The sequence below is a fragment of the Strix uralensis genome, chromosome 3 (assembly GCF_047716275.1).
Source record: "Strix uralensis isolate ZFMK-TIS-50842 chromosome 3, bStrUra1, whole genome shotgun sequence".
NCBI lineage: Eukaryota > Metazoa > Chordata > Aves > Strigiformes > Strigidae > Strix > Strix uralensis.
Window position 1 is genome coordinate 53,002,213 of NC_133974.1, and position 18,403 is coordinate 53,020,615.

Genomic DNA, 18,403 nt, shown 5'->3' on the forward strand with positions numbered 1-18,403 from the left:
GGATCCCAGAGCTTAAGCTGGAAATGGAATTGTGGATTCTTAGCTCTTACTTGAGCAGTCCTGTCTACATCACTACTTGTGTGCCGAACCGGGGAAACAAAGGTGCCTGCAATTGAGGGCAAATAGAAAAAAACCATGTAATTTTTACCATATCATTTTATTCAACTTTAATATGGTTTCCATTATTAACTTCTAAAACAAAATGATTTCCAGTTTAGAAAACAATGCACTGACCACATAATTCCTTTTCCATTTTATACAGTTATACAAATATTCTAAATACACATTTTGTCAAGATGGTGGCAAATAAGATTTAACTGTACAGTACATAAGGAAAGAAAATATTTTAAGCATATTTAGAAGCAATAGAAATGTCTATACAAAACAAGCAAAAATGGAATAAAATTTTATATTTAAAGTATTGCAACAGTCCCACAGGTTTGTAACAAAAATGTCTTTGCACAGTTCCTCACAATGCCCCATTAATAGCTAAAGCAAGACAGCAATTTTTAGAAAATAATGTTTCAAAATGCTACACATGATACTACTGCTTGCACAGTCTGATCAAAATAACAATCTACTTGGAATCAAGCAAAACTTAGGAGGAGATATACCAACCAACTTTAAAATTATCTGTATAAAAGTCATTGCACATTATTTTACTCAGTTGTTTGAAAAGTAAAAAAGTGTATTTACAAAATATTTCGCAGACAAAATTATAAAGTGAATGGGTAATATATAAGTAACACGTCTTGATACTGACAGTTCAAGAACACACACTAATGGTTTTATCATTTCAAGAGGTTTTCAGTGCTCCTTCCTCCAGGAAGTAAACTTGACTTCTACTTTGAAATGGATTTACAAGATGTTACACAGAGCTATTTCAACATCAGCATTATAAAACAGTATGTTAGAAACATGAAAGAAAGAAGAAATTTGTACATCTTAAAAAGTGAGCTATTCATAGATCAACAAATGTATTTTTTTTTTTTAATTTAGTTAGGATAAGCGTTCATTATTCTTCAGATAATAAACCCAACAGTTAAAATGGAAATCCTGGACTAGATGAGAATTGAAAAAGCACCATGCACAATAGTCTTAGTGTGGTAAACACTGAAGAAAAAAAAAAAAATAGCACCTGGAATCCTGTAACACAGATCATTTAAAACTGGTCAAGCAGCTGGCGAAGATATGGTGCCTTTGACAGTTCTCTGCTTACTCTTGAGAGCTTGAAAAGTACTGGGCAGTTGAGGGAGACACACTGGATCTGTCGATCAAAGCAGCCTGTACAGTTCTTGCATAGCTAGATTACACATAAAAAAACAAAACGTTATTTTAAACTTAACACGAGCTTAAACTTAACATACATCACCCAGGACTCCCAAGTCCTCAGCGCTGTATCAGCTCTGCCCTGCCAGCCCTGAGCTTCCCCCCGGCGTGGGGGGATCCAGCGCAGCTCCAGTCCCGTCCGGCTGCTGGTTTGGCTGCTGGTGCCCAACTGGCAGCGCCCACCCCGAGCCGGGCACAGACCCGCAGCATCGCAGGGCCACGGGTTTCAACCCCGCTAGTTAAGTTCCACTCGTACCTAGTGGCACTTGGGAAAAAATAAGGTAAATAAATGGAATGGATTGAAGTGGGGCAGCGTGTTACATTCATGATAAAAAAAAGTTTCCTAGTGAAAAAAGACAAAACTGTTCTGCAGTTATTCTCTACACGGGAAAGGGACTTAATAAACTACTCCTGTTTGGAGATAAGCTTCAATTAGAGTTTTACTTTCCAACTCAATCAATCCCAAGACAGAAATACACAGGGCACGCGGGTTCCACTGCTCTCCTTGGTCATAGAACTACTTGTTAATGTAGTTAATGCTGCTTGAAAATACTTCCAACATGAGATACCTGAGGGAATAAAATAGCAGCAGGCAGTTTTTCCAAAGGTAGCTACCTTCAGAAAACTAAAGGCCCCTGCTTTGCCATTTTATTTTTAATCCTTTCCAGTATCTGCGACCTCCAGTGTTTTTTCCAAAAACTCAAGAAATTTGCTTCCAACCACACTCATGTTTTGTAACATCAAAATGTTACAGAAGGTTATCCTACCGTTTGCATGGTTTGAACAACAAATCAAAATCATGTCCTTTGCTCTGAAAATTAGTTCTTTTCCTTCTTTCCAAACTAAAATTATTTGGGCCCCAGTGACCCTCGCAGCCAAGCCTGTATCAGCACCGAATCCCTGCAGACCAGAAACTCAAACTGACAATAGCTGGGGAGGAGCAGCCCCTCTCGGCCAAGTCCCACATGGGGCACCTCAGAGGACACTAGTCCTCTGACCTGCAGCCATGACCAAAAGGAACAGGATTTAAGTGGTTTGTTCCAGGTTTGTAACCACTAGAAGAACCTCAGAAATAAGCCTACCCTAGTTCTTTGGAAAAAGGCTGTGGCTGGTTTGAACTCAAGGGACCAAACTAAATGGTACTCGAGACACTTCCTAAGTTCAGTTTGTGTAGAGTGGAGAAGTCTACGGCCTTAACCTATGGCATGTAATTCTCAAGTGCGTTTTAAAATAACGTATGATTCTGTGTTCTATCAGTTTTCTGCTGGCTCTGGCATGTTTATAATCTAGGAGGGCCAAGAATTTAAGCTGTTAAGGATCACAGCATCCTAGAATGGTTTGGGTTGGAAGGGACCTTAAAGATCATCTAGTTCCAACCCCTCTGCCACCAGCAGGGACACCTGCCACTAGACCAGGTTGCTCAAAACACTGTCCTGGCCTGGAACACTGCCAGGAAACGTACATCTTCCTAGTAATATACAACAGATGCTCTTACAGAGAGGTTGAGTTATTAAACACCGACTAGAATGTGATCCTAGGCCTTGCTGACCTGCTGCAAGGACAAAAGAATGTTCTGATCAAACCCACTGATCCTGCTGCGGGGCTGGACCCATCTGCCAAGTTCTGAGGTATTCCAGGACAAAAGCAATGTGAAAGGTGCAGAGTGCCACAGGAAAACTGCACAACATGCACTGCCTTCCTTTGCTGGCATTTACAACACCAATCAGAGCAAATTTTACAAAACAGAGCAAGAAATGAGTCCACACCTTAGTAATGCAATATTTATGATAGTGAATTATAATGTTTTTCTAGCAACAGAGCCCCATGGGAACCTATGAAATCAATGCCCAGACTGCAGGAACATTTATATCCCCGCAATTCAGACAAGTCTTTAAAATGGTTCACGTGCTAATGCTGAAAATAAATGTTAACAAAAATATTTATTAATTGTAAAAGATGACAGTAGAAAAATTAGGTGAGGATATGCATATGTTTCTGCAAGGGGAGGCACTGTGCTTTGCTATAATATATTCGCAAAGCACAGTCAGCTACCCTCTTAATTGACTTCTAGCTCAAGTGAAAAAAGCAGCTTGGAAAACTCCTATCGAGAGGAAAGGTAACAAGAAAACCCCCAAGCTAACACACATCCCCGTGTTTTATAATTAAATTTTAGATAATAAATGTATTTTCTGGGACAAACATTTTTGTTACTAGAACATCATCTCTTATTTTAATGAAAAAAAAGGTGAAACTTTCATACTTTTAACTCTTCATCACTATCCTTATAAAAAGGCACTTACAAACCACGTAGGATACTCTTAGAAAAAGAAGAAAAGGAGAAAAGCATCTTCTGTTCTGATCCCCCCCTTTGCCTTCAGTTTTATGCAAAGCTAAGGAGAGGAACAGCTGCTGTGCTGCCTTCAGCTGCAATGGGAAAAGCAAACAAGCTGTAACACATTTAACACCCAGACTGTACTTCCCATTTCAGCTGGGGGCACTCAGTAACACGCTGCTTTGAAATTTCAGCCCCTGTCTTTGGCTGACAGACATCTGACAATGCTTTAATCGTACCTTGACCAGCTGTTCTTGCTTACGCTCCAACTCTCGGATTTCTTGGTTGAGAATCACTGCCACATGCTGTGGCTGGCTTCTGCACTTATTACAGATCCCGTACTGGGTCAGTTCATCACACACAGGACAGTGTAAGGTCGTGAAATACTGGGAGATTGTGCCTTTGCGTCCTTCTAGCTCGCTGCGGGCAGTCGAGGCAGCTTTTTGAATCTGTTAAAAAAAATAATTAAGAGGTAATGAACTTTCAAGAGAGCAGCTCGCCTTAGGCCTAGGTTACAGAGCCTGTTTTTTTAAAAGGAGTATGAAAGTGCAACACAGCCTGCAGGGCATGGGCTCACACACAGATTATTAACATGGATCACATCACTCTGAAGAGCACAGCACTTGCCCTGAAGTGATACACTGAACAGAGTGCACCCACACACACCTATTTCACAGGGAATCTCACCAGAAAAGAGTAACCAAAGAAATCCTCAGTCACCCGGTAAATTCCTGAGCTCATCTCAAGCTTTGCCTCCTGCAGTTGTTCCTTTGTAGGTGCTGATTGACTTCGTCACATCCCAGCGTGCCCAGTGGCCGCCTCCTGGATCCTGCCGCCCCTCGAGTTGCGTCACAGAGCTGACACCGTCCTTTGCTCTGTGGCTCCAGCTCAGGCTCCGATTTCCCTGGACAAAGCCTCACGGCTGTCCCCTCGTCCAGGGAGGTTGGTTTTCTGCACTCGCTCATGGTGCTGCATGACTCAGCTCGGTGCTATCCCTCACTCCCCTGCTTCAAACACTCAGCTGCTCGGCTCCCTCTCACCTCCCTGGCGCTCCCTGGCCTTGCAGAGGCCTGGCGCTCTGCGCCTTTTTAGAGCAGCTTGTTGGAAACACTTCAGGTGAGTGTCACGGTGCCATCAGGAAGGTAGAGAAAAGCAGCAGAACTGAAGTCAGTCAAGGCTACATTAAAAGTCTGCAGTGGGAAACGTGATGTCCTGCCCTGCTGCTGAAGCCTACACCAAGCAGAGTAACCAAACTACGCAGATACACTGTCACCAGCCGTTTTGTCAGGGGGATCACGCTAAAATCCAGTTATCAACACTTCCTGCATCTCAATGATTTCTTTAATTTTTAGGAAAGTCAGGTTTGGATATAAACTAGTTTAAAATTTCTGGTGATGCAGATTTTTAAAAAAGTGTTCCTGCTGCTGGGGCATTACCACCTTTTCTATGATGAGAAAGGCTCTTCAGAACATCTTGCAAAACCAGGAGTTTCAGTATCTACCAGAGAGAGATTTAAAAGGTGGTACAGGCAAACAGATACATATACAAGCATTGCTAAAAATATAGTTATGGCAAAATATTCTTTTAAACTATGGATGGGGTCAAAAAATAGAAGAGGACAGTGTGATCAACCCTGCACAGAAGGGCTGGCTGAAAAAATTGATTTACTAAACGAAAAAACACACACAGAAGATCTAAGAATCAGGTCTGCATGTTTGGGCATCAAACACTGCCTTGTAAAATAACCTTTACCATTGCCTCATACAAACCTCATTCCATTAAAAGTCACGCTAAAACCAAACACTGTACAGATGCACTTGCGTTTGTAATCTGCTTTCAAGCACTCACCCGTGGCAACTCGTGGTACCAGCTGAAGACGTCTATGCCAATAAGTGAGAAGACCCTGGCCAGTGGCGGCAGAATCTGCTTGGTGATGTAGTAGGTAGCGTTCAGCCTCAGGTTGGGATCCTGCAGGACTTCGGTGGGCCGCCTCACCAGCTGTATCAGGGGCAGGCCGGGCATGCCGTACACAATGACGTAGGGCACTCGCTCTCCAACTCGTGGCTCAGAGCGACGGTCATAGGCGAGCATTCTCCTGTTTAAAAATAACCTTTATAATGCACCCGGAGACAAATTCATGGTTATTTCATTTGCTTGTAAACTTCCCCATCTGATTTTATTAGTAGCTCTCCAGATGACGGAAGTTAGTGTCCATTATGAAGCACAGGGCCAGGTTGTTTCATTTTTAATTTGTGTCATTATCAGACCCAAATTCTAGAACTTGGAACATGTGCCCTAAAGATATGTTCTGTTTCAGGTCACTCGGATTTGCACGCAGGCTGCTTTCTAGCTACCCTTTCCTTAAAGAAGTATCTTAATAAAGAGCAGCCAGGGTCCTAAAAAGAGTTCAAGTACCCAGAAAGCAAAGGACAATTCAATTTGAAGGAGGTATCAATCCAGGACTTAATTTTTATTTTTTTTTATTTTAAAAGCATGGCTTAATTGGAAGACATTTTATATTAAGCAAGGTTGCAAAATGTGCCAGGTCACGTTGTCTGTTACTGATAAACAGTATCAATAGGATGAATTATTAACTAAGGTACTTTTCAAAAAATGACAAATTATGCCTGGTAATGTATTCCACAGCAAGGACACACATCACTATTACCATTTTTAACATATCTAATATCCGTGAGCGATGGACAATCTTGGAGCAAGCCCTTGTACAGAAAAACAAAGCAGAAGTAACAGCACTGAACACACCATTACTGCGTCCTGACAAGAGACTTCACTCCTCAACACGTGCGGCTCTTTCCAGGACTACGAAATGGCTTTCTAGGACTGTCTGATGCCTGATCTCTCTTCACACACAGAAGAAAGTCAGAGTCATCTGCTGCAACAATATCTGAAGGAGACATCTCACTGCTACCCATAACTTGGCAGTACAAAGGTCAAGAGAAAAAATATCTACCATTAACACTTCTTAATCTCATTACCTGGTGATTTCCAGGGCTGGTACACAGGATCCAGGCCTGTAAGCTGAGCTCCCTCTGTACTCTTTTGCAAAGATGAAGTCTTGCATGCTGGCTTTTCCTTCCAGTAACTTCATGCATTGATTCTGAACGTACTGTTTGATCTGACTTATGTCCCGTGTTTCAAATAGCAGCTTGATAGAACACTCAAGTATCTTTACAACCAAAGGACAAAGGTAACAAAACCACGTATGTTTAACTAAAAAATAATTCATTCCAAATAATTCAGTAAATTATAAGGAATTATTAATACGCTGCTTAGAAAAAACAACAGTTGTGAACTAGAATGTTAATATGACAACAGGTTGCATTCTCTTCTGATCAAAGACATTCATAAACACATTACTGGGCAACTTTTTCTTCAGTTTGAACATCTTTCATGACATTATCCATACTCCAGCACTTAGACCGTTTCAACAATTGTTGAGGTTTTCCAGAGTATGGGAGAAGATGTTTTTTCCCCATCATCTAAAATATTTTGCCATGTCTTTCTGACCACCTCAGCAAACAAAAGAATTGGGATTAAAAAATGGAAGTAAACTCTCCTAAGTAGTTACTTTTCTTACTGGCATAAATTTGTTTTGTCTTAAGAACAAGAGCCTTTTCAACTCCCCAATACACAGCTTAAAATAAACAGGCAAGGAAGTTTATTTTGAATGAATTCTTAGCTAAACTAGATTTATGTGAGGTATTTAGCAGACACATCAGTGTACCTCACTCATCTTGGAGTAATACTTCCAGTTAAAGTGAACTGGATCAAGGTTTTTTTAGAGAACTTACATGGGGCTGAGGGCTCTTTATGGGGTTTTTAGGGGCTGAAAGATAGTAGTTAAGATGGAAAGTGCAAGTCCTTGTAATGCTGTGCAAGATCTTCAATTTATCTTTCAAATGGCTTATACCAGAAAAACAGACAAAGTCTCGCACAACTCACAAGGACCAGAAACTCTGAGAAAGGACAAATACACAATGAAATAACAGAATACTAGAATTTCATTCAGGAAGAAATACAGGAGTATTTTACCTTGGAAACAGCAGGACAGGAGTCCCTTCGGACTGTCTCTATGCCTTTTGCATCAAATACTGGGTCCTTCTGGTCCAGTGTTTCATACATGTAACCCACGTACCTCTTTTTAGTTTGCAGGACACATGGCAAGTAGACCTAGAATGTTTAGAAAGAAGATAGCCCAATCTGGCATGTGCTGGGAATATAAGGTGGCTCTGAACATGGAGGGTTTCCTAAGGAATACTTTGCTTTGTTGGTGGTTTTTTTTGGTTTGTTTTGTGGGGTTTTTTGTTGTTGTTGTTGTTTTTTGTTTTTTTTTTTTTTTTTTTTTAAATCATTAAAACCAATAAACTAGATCAAAGGACTGTTAAAGGATGGCTGAGGAAGTTGGGATTCAGCAGTGTTCCATTCTTAAAACACTTTGTATTTCATCTAGCTCTAAAGGCTAAGCAAGGTGAAGCTCAGATGAAAAGTGACACATAGTATTTGTTCCGAGTACCCTTACTTTTCTGGATTGCATCTGTGAGCACTTTTAATGTAACTCTATTATCTCTCTTAAAAAGACAACAACTTCATTTTAAAACAGCAGAGAAGAAAACTTTCCCAGAAGAAGAAGTGGCTTTGAACTTTCTGTTTTCAAACTTCATCTAATTTTGAGGTGCCTAAAATCAGTTACTAACTTGATCTGGGGAAAGCACGCTTTTTAAATGCTTCATTTTCCGTGAAGAATGGCAATTTGCTTACAAATTCTGATTTCAGTCAGGTATGTACTTAGAAAATATCTAGAGCACCTGAACTGATTGCTAACGACTTTCCAATGATAAAACTTCTACCAAAATGAGTATCACATTGCCTTGCTCTTTTATAAAAGGCTTATTGTCATTAATACTCCTTCCAAAAGCCTACTAAATGGATTTTTAATTTTGTACGTGTATGTATCACATGGACATATTCTGAAGTGCGCTAAGGCTGGCTGAAGAATAAATATCAGGCTTGTAATTAATGCACTGCAATCAGTTCAAGGGATGTTGTATATTTTCTCCACCAAGTTGCGCACATTGGTTTGACTGTATGCATATAATACAGAACTGAGGGAGACATTTCCAAGAATTGATGAGACAGGAATCTCAAATTGCCTGGTGCTGCCAGCACAACAGACCACCAGGCATCCTGATGTGAAAGTAAGAATATTTCTTTTTGTTGTTCATGCTGCAGCGCTCCTCTGATAAGGTCCCTGAGGCATTAAGGAGCTTGCAATATACGTGCAGAAACAGTACAGCATGCAACTGTTGTATATCCTTATGCTATGTTAGTGTCCAGAAAACTCTTTTATCTTCACTTTTTTTTTTTTTTGGATAACAATGTTTTCACCCAACACATTTGAAGCAAAGTATTTTCCTTTTACCTTTTCAAACTTCAGCTTAACAGGTTTGGGGTTTGTTGCTGTTACAGCTTCAGCAATTTCCTGGCCAATCTTAAAAGACTGCTCCTTCGTGGCTCCCTTCAAGAGTACAAACATGCTACAAGAAATCAGACATAGGAAATAAGCACAGATCTGTTCAATGTAGTTCCTGAAATTTATAAGCTATAGTTTCCTGGTGGCAAAGCAGGGATGTTGTTATCAATTCTGTTCCCTTCCTTCAGCTAGAAAAGCCAAAAACCTGAGAAACTTCAGTGTTCAGTATGAGATGAGGAGTGCCAAAGGCACGACGAACCCTGTGACTCTGGTGAGGTGGGGAACGTGACTGCTCCCAGGTACTGCAAAACTTGAGTTCCCAGGAGAGAACTGTAAAGAGCTCTGGGCATGCCCTTTTTTTTTTTTTTCCACTATGTGCAGTAAGAGGATTTTACTTCCTTTCTCCAACAATTTTTTTTTTGGTGAAGCTACTATGAATTTAGTATCTTTGAAATTTCAAGTCTTTCATCAAATCTGGCTGAAATCAGTCATTGGACTCACAAGCTATTAAGGAAGGACAGCCAGACAAGCTTTGTTTCCCATGGCTGAAAAATTATCCAAGTCTAGCACCAGCGATGGATACACCCAGAGCATGGCTATTATTTATATGAAAGACTGACTGAGAAAGGGGAGATATTTATGTGATGTATTTCAGGCAGCCTAATCATATCTTTGTATGCTCTGGTGGCTGCTTCTGAATTGTATCCACTTTTGAAGCTTAAAATAGTGCCCTCCTCTAAGTATCAATGTGCAATGCCTACTATATTATAAATACCTTATTTTCGAAAATAAAAATGGCATCAGAAACCGGCACAAAAATACTCATTCAATAAATAAGACATATTATTTCACACTTGAAAAAGTATTATTTTTTCCCCTCTTTCTGTTCCATATAATTTTCAAAAGGAAGGAAACCTTCGAAGTGCTAAGAGTCCTAAAAGAAACTCCAAGAAAATTTTCACTTTGCATATTCCCAAGACAGTAAACAACATCCCAAAAGAGGGCCCACATACTCTTTCAGTATCAAAAATTCCCCTTGTTGAGACAAAAGAAAAATGTATCTACGAAGAACTACTATGATTTTAAAACATTCTAAGAAGCAGACCATTAATTACCTGTCAGTATCACCATACACAACATGAGCACCCCATTTTTTTGTATCGTTCACCAGTTTTATAGCACGCTCCAATGTTTCTCTGGCTTTGTGAACAATGCTATCCCCAACCTGCCAAGTTAAAGATAAAATGAAAATTTTTATTGTACTGCTAAACCCAGTACCAGCTCTTGGTAAACACAGTCTAACCTTGCCTGATCTGTTTATGAAAATTACTACATTGAGACAATATATTTTATTTCAGGCATATAATAAATGAAAAGGTTGCTTACATTACCCCAAAAGAATTAAAGGAAGAGCAATCAAAAATTATTATGAATTAAAATAAAGGAAAACTTGGTTTAAACTTCTTTAGGCATATTAAAAGTGCAAGGAGCAAGACAAGATTGCTTAGGATCATTATCTTTAGTTTTTGGATTCTGTGGATTCCTCCTTTTATGAAAACTATTAAACAGCTCCAATGTTTTATTTTATTTCCACTGTTAGAACTGTAATCCAATCTACCTTTTGAGAGAGTTCTACAGAAATGCTAACTCCAAATGTTCTTTTATGGGAAGAAAACTAAGTATTTTTTTTTTTTAAAAAGGATCACAAATAAGTCCCAAGTGGCTGATTTTCAGTACTACAAATAAAAACAGCTTTTATGAAGGTATTTAGATTAAATATGTTTCAAATAATAATACTGTGTTATCTGACTGTACTTTATTAATAGTGTCTTTTCCACAGTTTTTCTGCATTTTTATCTGCAACCCTTACCTCAGTGCATGGCATTCTTCCAGAAAAATTAGCAGCAGTATAACCAAATGTAAAATTAGCTATGAATTTAAGACCCAACTGACGAGCTTCAAGCATTCGAGTTATAGCCTTGTCGTGCTTATAAGCCTTCATTGACTGTTTCACCATTATCCTAGTCTTCAAGATTTCTTCTAACATTCTTGGCAGCACACCCTTTCTTACTGAAGGCTGCCATAAAGAGAACAAAGAAAAAAATTATGTTAAAAAGCCCAACCTAAACAGTTAGGAGTAAAAGCAAAACCCGGAACTGTTAGATAATCACTGTTAAGAAGACAAATTAATTAGCAAGATGCCCTAGGCACCAACGGTTTGGCTCTTCCCACAAATATTATAAGCAACCTAGAATAGAGGCAAAGCTCTTAAGGGCAGGGTAAATAGCTTTTTGTTCTTTGTTTTCATCAGCCCTGCTAATGCAATGTTTAGATAACCTTATTAACTAAAATGGGGCTTCAGTATTTAACTGTTAATTTTCAAAATGGTAAATGCTAAAGGAATATTATCTTTTCAAAATTGTGCAAATATTATTTCTTAAAGTTTTTGTTTTACATTAAATATACATATGCCGGCAATTGGCTAATGATTTGTAAGAGCTCCAGGCCATATTTATTAATTCATTACAAATCAGCTAGCAGTACACATAACATGAAATTAGAACAATAGAAAGCAAGTCTCCCGAACCGTGACTCTTTTTCTAGGAAACCATTCTGCCATACAGGCAGAAGAATGATGTGTTACACACAGATAATTACTGTTTGATCCCCAAACTGCACAAGTAAAATACAGTTTAATTATAGATGAAATAAGCCTTCAGTATAAATGAAAGCATAAAGATAACATTCTATTTTCTGAACTGCCAGAAGTTCAGCACTCTGACAAATATCAAAAAACATCGGGAAATGAGAGACTGAACCTCTCCCCTTCTGTCTGCTCTTAATGCAGCAAAATATAAACTGCAATATCAATTTGATCTTAAGCTAGTCAGCCAACAGGAACTAAAAATGCCTGTCACAGAGCACTAATATCATTACCTTGACAAAAGCTACTCCACTGGGTGACACTGTGATATCATGCCTAATCTGGTAAAGTAAGTCAGGAGGTACTCTGAGAGATGTACAGCCAAATTTGAATGCATCATATCTAATAAAGAGAAAAATTAAACATGAAGACAATTCATTCATTTACAGCCTGATCAAGCAAAAGTAACTCACATTAAAATGCTGATAATGCCAGCAAGGCTAGAATCACAATTATGATCTCAGGTATAAAAAAAACATACTATCATTTAAAATTTCTTAGCTACGTGAAAAGGCTTTAAGACTGAAGTAGTAATAAATGGCTAAATTCCAGCGGATATAATTTATCAATTCTGTTCTGCATTAATGCATTATTTCCAAATGCTGAGTTAGTGGAGGCACGTACTCATACCATAATCCCCTATGGAAACTGTGCATGTTTACCAAGTAACACACTGGATATATTTTCTTCCCACAAATTCAGAATTTCAAATCAGAAACTTAAAAACCTGGTGGTGATACCTAGCAATCATCACATGCATCTTCCCATTCTTCCAAATATTGTTTTATAGAGGTAATTATAATGAGCAATGAGATTTTTTCCAATTAACAGAATTACTGTTTAGCTTAACAAGAGATGTTACACAGAACAACTCATTGTATCTTTTCATTTTGAATAGTTAAGACCAGAGTGAACTACAACTGTTAAAAAAGAACAGTAAAAATTTATTAACATACAGTGGAATAATACTAGTCCAGTTTTGAAAATAGGTAGTGGATTTATATAACACTAACTTATTCTGAAGCAATATTAAAAACTAGCATCACCACAATAATGGAACAGGTGTACACACATGCACAGAGTTAATTTATTTTTTTAACAGAACAGAGGCTAATTCTGTATTTAATTAAAAATGCATATTGATGTGTATATGTGTGTGTCTGTATGTAGACACACACACGCATACATCCACACTTTAGATCTTTATCATCTCTATTGTGTAACAGAAAATGGTGCTATTCATACATGCCCATTGTTTCCAATGACAACCAAGGGTTCTCGGTACCTTAGAAAAGATGTTAAAGTCTCTACGGAATCAAAGTTTGTGAGAAAAAAATAACAACTTACTTTCCTAAGTTTTCAACATGTCCCAGGCAGGTTGAAAAGCAGTAGTTGTATGCTATCACAATAGAAGGATATAACGACTGGAAATCTAATACAAGAACAGCATTGCTGTAGAAGCGGGATTCTGGCTCCATTATTAAGGGAACACATTGCAGGGCTTTCATTTGAGCTCGCTGCTGGACACTGGGTGTCACAGGAATATAATTCATTGGCTTTGCAATACGCAGCATCATAGACTCCACACGATACTGCAAAACAGTTTGGATATAACCATTATAATTTCAAAAATGCAGAATAAACACGAGTGTATTAAAACTGTGTAAATATGCACTTACATTTCCTGAATTTAAAGTACAGACAACTAGTTTTCCAAAATAAATAGAAAATATACATTAAAAAGAAGAGTATGGCTATCACATATATTGGAGCTTTTCCATGTGTTTCCTTATCATTTAGCCCTGACCATTGAAAATGGTACTTCTACATTGAAAAAGTACTTCTAATTTATCTATGGAAAAAATAAACATCCAGCTCAGGGTTAAAAAAACAACCATCCAACAGGATGCAACCATATATACTGATGGTCACAAGCATTTGCTAAAATATATTTTTGTTAGACTTGCAGAACACTGAAGAAAAATAGAATATGCAGTTGATGAACATTTTTCATAGGAATCTGCACAATTTTATTTCAACATTTGGGAAAACAGAGAAATGACATGCAAGTTGTATAAGTTGATAATTGTGCCTCCACACTTCTGACCATAAAAAGTAACTAGAATGTACTTGGCAGCAAGAGAACCAAGGGGAGAATCTAAGTCAGCCTGTTTCAGAAGTCTGCTGCTTTGCACTGGGTATCATGCTTCCTCCCTGATGATGCCACAAGTGGTACAGGAAGCATAAAATAACAAAAAGATTGAGAAACTTTCACCTTGTTCAAGACATCACAAAATGTCATATGTAAGGTAGCAACATGAGAAAAAAACAGCCCTATGTATTTGTGTATTATTTAATGCTTTAGTAAGGCTTTAAAAGCACTAATAGCCAGGTATTCACTGCATCCATTCACAATAAAAAACAAAATAGCTGAAGATTACATACATGGGTGGCAAAGGACTGAAAATCCCAAAATATCAAAGAACAATCCTATATAATCCTAAAATTCTGTGCTTTGTAAGCAACTATATCACTATTCAAAAGCCCTCTGCCTGACGCACTACACATTCAATCACTGTACTGAGTGGGTTAGGTATAGTTTCTTTAACTTTGATGTTATAAATGAACTTACAGAAACAACAGCTTTAACGAGACCCTGCCACCTTACAAACGGGTTGGGGCTTGAAAGTGTAGTTTTGCAGCAGCATAAGGTGTTGCTGCCTTGCACTAATTGCACACTAATTTGTGTCCAGTGATGAGTTCAGATGTCTGATGAGGTGGTCAGGGACTGGATCTGGCAAGAACTAGGGGGTTTTTTTAATACTTTTCAGCAAGTTCTTGAATCATCTGGCTAATAATTGGTATGGCTATGACCATCTCCTGTTAGGTTTGTTTAGTCTACTATGGCACATTCAAGATAGCTTAATAAAATAAAAAGTCACCTTTAAAAAAGGTCTTGTAAAACTTAGTAAGAGATGTAAAAATAAGGAAAAAATAACTTAAAATATCTGAAACCTTAGTACTATTCCATTTTAACATCTTTTTCAGCTAAAGAGAAAGGAGTATCCTCATAAAAGGTAGCAATGTTTCTTCTGAGTGAAAAAAAAGTATTTGAGGTGACTGGGAATTGTGGCTACTGCCTTTTTTGTGATCTAGAAAGTTTCAATGGAAATAAAACATATATGCACAGAAGGAAAAAGAACAGTCAGGAGAGAAAATGCAGCATGTTTCTGTTGCTCACTCCCACTCAACAAGCCATTTGAGAAAATGACAGGCAGAACAGTCTTTGCAGGCTGCAATCATGACAGTTTAAGCATATCTACATTGGCAGCATGCCAGTCCCACCCTCCCTGTCCCTAACTGTGCATTTCTCTTCCCTTGCTCCAACAGCGGTACTTAGCCGATAACATGGTAAACCAGATCAAGGAGCTAAACTGGCAAATATCTATTGAACGCCACCATGGTTCTGCCACCAGTGCTGCCCCACCTCCAAAATACAGGGTCAGTACCAACAAGACTGACAAGAACCTGCACTAGGTCAAGAGATGACAGAGGCAACTGCACTCAAAGGAAAAAAGGTGGCACCGTTTTTAAATTGGGTTGCCTTGTTAAGGAACTACAGCTTCAGACACTCCTGTTTCTGGCTGGCTTAAGACAATACTGGTCTGCTTAGGACATAAATTGTCTTTTTGTCCACAGAAGTTGCAAAATAATCCATCCTGGTCAGCTCAGCTACATGTCTATTAAAACAGAATGCAGAAAGATAGTAGGAAAGAAGAATTATGGTAGGAAAGGAGATGACAGCAGGAGAGCAGATACATGTGAGTGAGTAGTTGTCTCTCATTTCAAGTTCTGTTCAGGGCTCATGTGAAGCCATAAAAACAGCCAACTTGGTCAAGTCACTCAGAGCCTGGGCAAGGAAAGCCTTTGGTATTACTGGAGACTGCTGGGGTCTCAAAGAAACAGTAGTGTAAATCTCATTCTGTCCTGCTCCCTTTCCCTCTCATGCTAGTATTAAAGTAACAGAACCACACGTATCTTGCATGACTTATGTACTTAATAAAGCCAGAGCCCTTCTTGTCTTATCATCAAATGTCATACAGAGGTCTGCTTCACAGGAAATGTCACTTAGAACATATTCAATGCAGCTTTGTCTGCCCTGGAAGAAAATAATCTCATCTTTCTAAAACGTGCTTGATTATATTTCTCAAGGTTTTAAAAAGCAAGTGTGAAAAATACCAACTCAAAGGGAAAACTTAGTGCTCTCAAAATCAGTAGAAGGGACTTACTGGTGTGATTACATTTGGGGCACTCTATTTTTAACAGCTATTTTTAACCTGAGACTAACCATTCAATCCATTATTACTGCCTTTGAATTGCCCTTCTTTACATTTCAATTTCATGATATGCAAAAGATGCTTCTGTGACGTTATGAAAATACATATACTGACTGAAAAGATACTGAAGAACTAAAACATTTTATAAAGACTATTTTGCTTTTGTGAAGCATAAGGAAAACTAAATCTTACCTGGGAGCCTCTTGTTAATACATGTAAGAACTGAATGCCAAAAAGTCTCGCCATTTCACTTGTTCTGTCAATCAAATCCAGTTTGTCTAACAACTGGAGATTCCCACGGACCCGGCTAATATAATGATCAACCATTTTCCACCTGTGAAAGTGAACACCTTGTTATAAATAATCAGGAGAGGGTTGCTCTTTCTACTAAGAAAAACAAATTTTTATGATAGCTTGCTACAAACCAGCAAATAAAGTTTCCCTTAGGACATTTTCATACGGATCTTTCAAAAATGTGGCACGCATAAACATACACTTATGTATTTACAGAATTTCACAGAATCATCTAGGTTGGAAAGGACCTTGAAGATCATCTAGTCCAACCATTAACCTAACACTGACAGTTCCCAAATACACCATCTCCCTAAGCGCTATGTCACCCCTACTCTTAAACACCTCCAGGGATGGGGACTCCACCACTGCCCTGGGCAGCCCATTCCAATGCCTGACTACCCGTTCTGTAAAGAAATGCTTCCTAATATCCAGTCTAAACCTTCCCTGGCACAACTTGAGGCCATTCCCTCTTGTCCTATCGCTTGTTACTTGGTTAAAGAGACTCATCCCCAGCTCTCTGCAACCTCCTTTCAGGTAGCTGTAGAGGGCGATGAGGTCTCCACTCAGCCTCCTCTTCTCCAGGCTAAACAACCCCAGTTCCCTCAGCAGCTCCTCGCAGGACATGTGCTCCAGACCCTTCACCAACTTCGTTGACCTTCTCTGGACACGCTCGAGTAATTCAACATCCTTTTTGTAGTGAGGGGCCCAAAAATTAACACAGTCATCGAGGTGCGGCCTCACCAGTGCCGAGTACAGGGGCAAGATCACTTCCCTGTCCCTGCTGGCCGCGCTATTTCTGATGCAAGCCAGGATGCCATTGGCCTTCTTGGCCACCTGGGCACACTGCTGGCTCATGTTCAGCCGGCTGTCAATCAACACCCCCAGGTCCCTCTCTGACTGGCAGCTCTCCAGCCACTGCTCCCCAAGCCTGTAGCGCTGCTGGGGGTTGTTGTGGCCCAAGTGCCGCACCCGGCATTTGGCCTTATTGAAACTCATCCAGTTGGCCTTAGCCCATCGCTCCAGCCTGTCCAGGTCTCTCTGCAGAGCCTCCCTACCCTCGAGCAGATCAACACTCCCACCCAACTTGGTGTCATCTGCAAACTTACTGAGGGTGCACTCGATCCCCTCATCTAGATCATCAATAAAGATGTTAAACAGGAGTGGCCCCAAAACCGAGCCCTGGGGGACACCACTCGTGACCAGCCACCAACTGGATTTAACTCCGTTCACCACAACTCTTTGGGCCCGGCCATCCAGCCAGTTTTTTACCCAGCAAAGTGTGTGCCCATCCAAGCCACGAGCAGCCAGTTTTGCCAGGAGAATGCTGTGGGAAACGGTGTCAAAGGCCGTTATATATATACTGTGTATATCTAAAGATATACACAGAATGTGTTGCAGCAAACTACCGTTAAGGCATATGTCAATGACATACTATATTCTGTTTTCTTAACTGCCCTAAAGGATTACTGAAACAGAAACTCTAGTTTCTCTTAATTTGTTTACTTTTTTTTTTTTTTTAACTGTGTGGGCTTTTGTAGAAGCATCCTTCTGTATTAAGAAGACCTATCGCAGTTGAACATAGATTGTAATTTCAGCACAAAACCAAGTTTTCCCCTAGCTGAAAAGTATTTAACTTTTACAGAAATTATATGTATGTCACAAATGATGTTCAGATCAGTACTCAGTTCTATGATTTGTTCATATCACATAATATCAAATCAGTCCAAGGGAGAGTGAAGCCCAGTGTGATAAACACCATATAAAGGTATATTTAAGCAGCTACAGTTACTGTCTTAATATCTTGAACACTGCTTTGTACTATTTTTAAGCCTAGCTTGGTTGTCATGCACTGTGAAGTAAAACAGAAACCTGACAGTTCATTAAAAGTCCTTCTGATGAATAGTGTATACAAAATA

The 18,403-nt window shown here is 39.2% G+C and overlaps 1 protein-coding gene across 4 annotated transcripts in view; it reads right to left on the reverse strand.

The window, feature by feature from the left end:
• Window positions 1–138: 138 nt before the first annotated feature.
• REV3L (REV3 like, DNA directed polymerase zeta catalytic subunit) overlaps window positions 139–18,403 on the reverse strand; it is a 129,307-nt gene continuing 111,042 nt past the window's right edge. For 3 of the 4 annotated variants that reach the window (XM_074862302.1, XM_074862304.1, XM_074862305.1), the window contains 11 exons: window positions 16,386–16,527; window positions 13,204–13,448; window positions 12,090–12,198; window positions 11,023–11,229; window positions 10,268–10,377; window positions 9,102–9,216; window positions 7,715–7,852; window positions 6,658–6,848; window positions 5,510–5,756; window positions 3,901–4,110; window positions 139–1,303 (listed from right to left, as the gene is read on the reverse strand). In XM_074862302.1, coding sequence (XP_074718403.1) covers window positions 1,163–1,303; window positions 3,901–4,110; window positions 5,510–5,756; window positions 6,658–6,848; window positions 7,715–7,852; window positions 9,102–9,216; window positions 10,268–10,377; window positions 11,023–11,229; window positions 12,090–12,198; window positions 13,204–13,448; window positions 16,386–16,527 — 1,855 coding nt within the window. In that variant the 3' untranslated portion in view covers window positions 139–1,162. Of the gene's footprint in view, window positions 1,304–3,900; window positions 4,111–5,509; window positions 5,757–6,657; window positions 6,893–7,714; window positions 7,853–9,101; window positions 9,217–10,267; window positions 10,378–11,022; window positions 11,230–12,089; window positions 12,199–13,203; window positions 13,449–16,385; window positions 16,528–18,403 lie in introns of those variants that run through there. The other variant, XM_074862303.1, reaches the window with a different exon arrangement.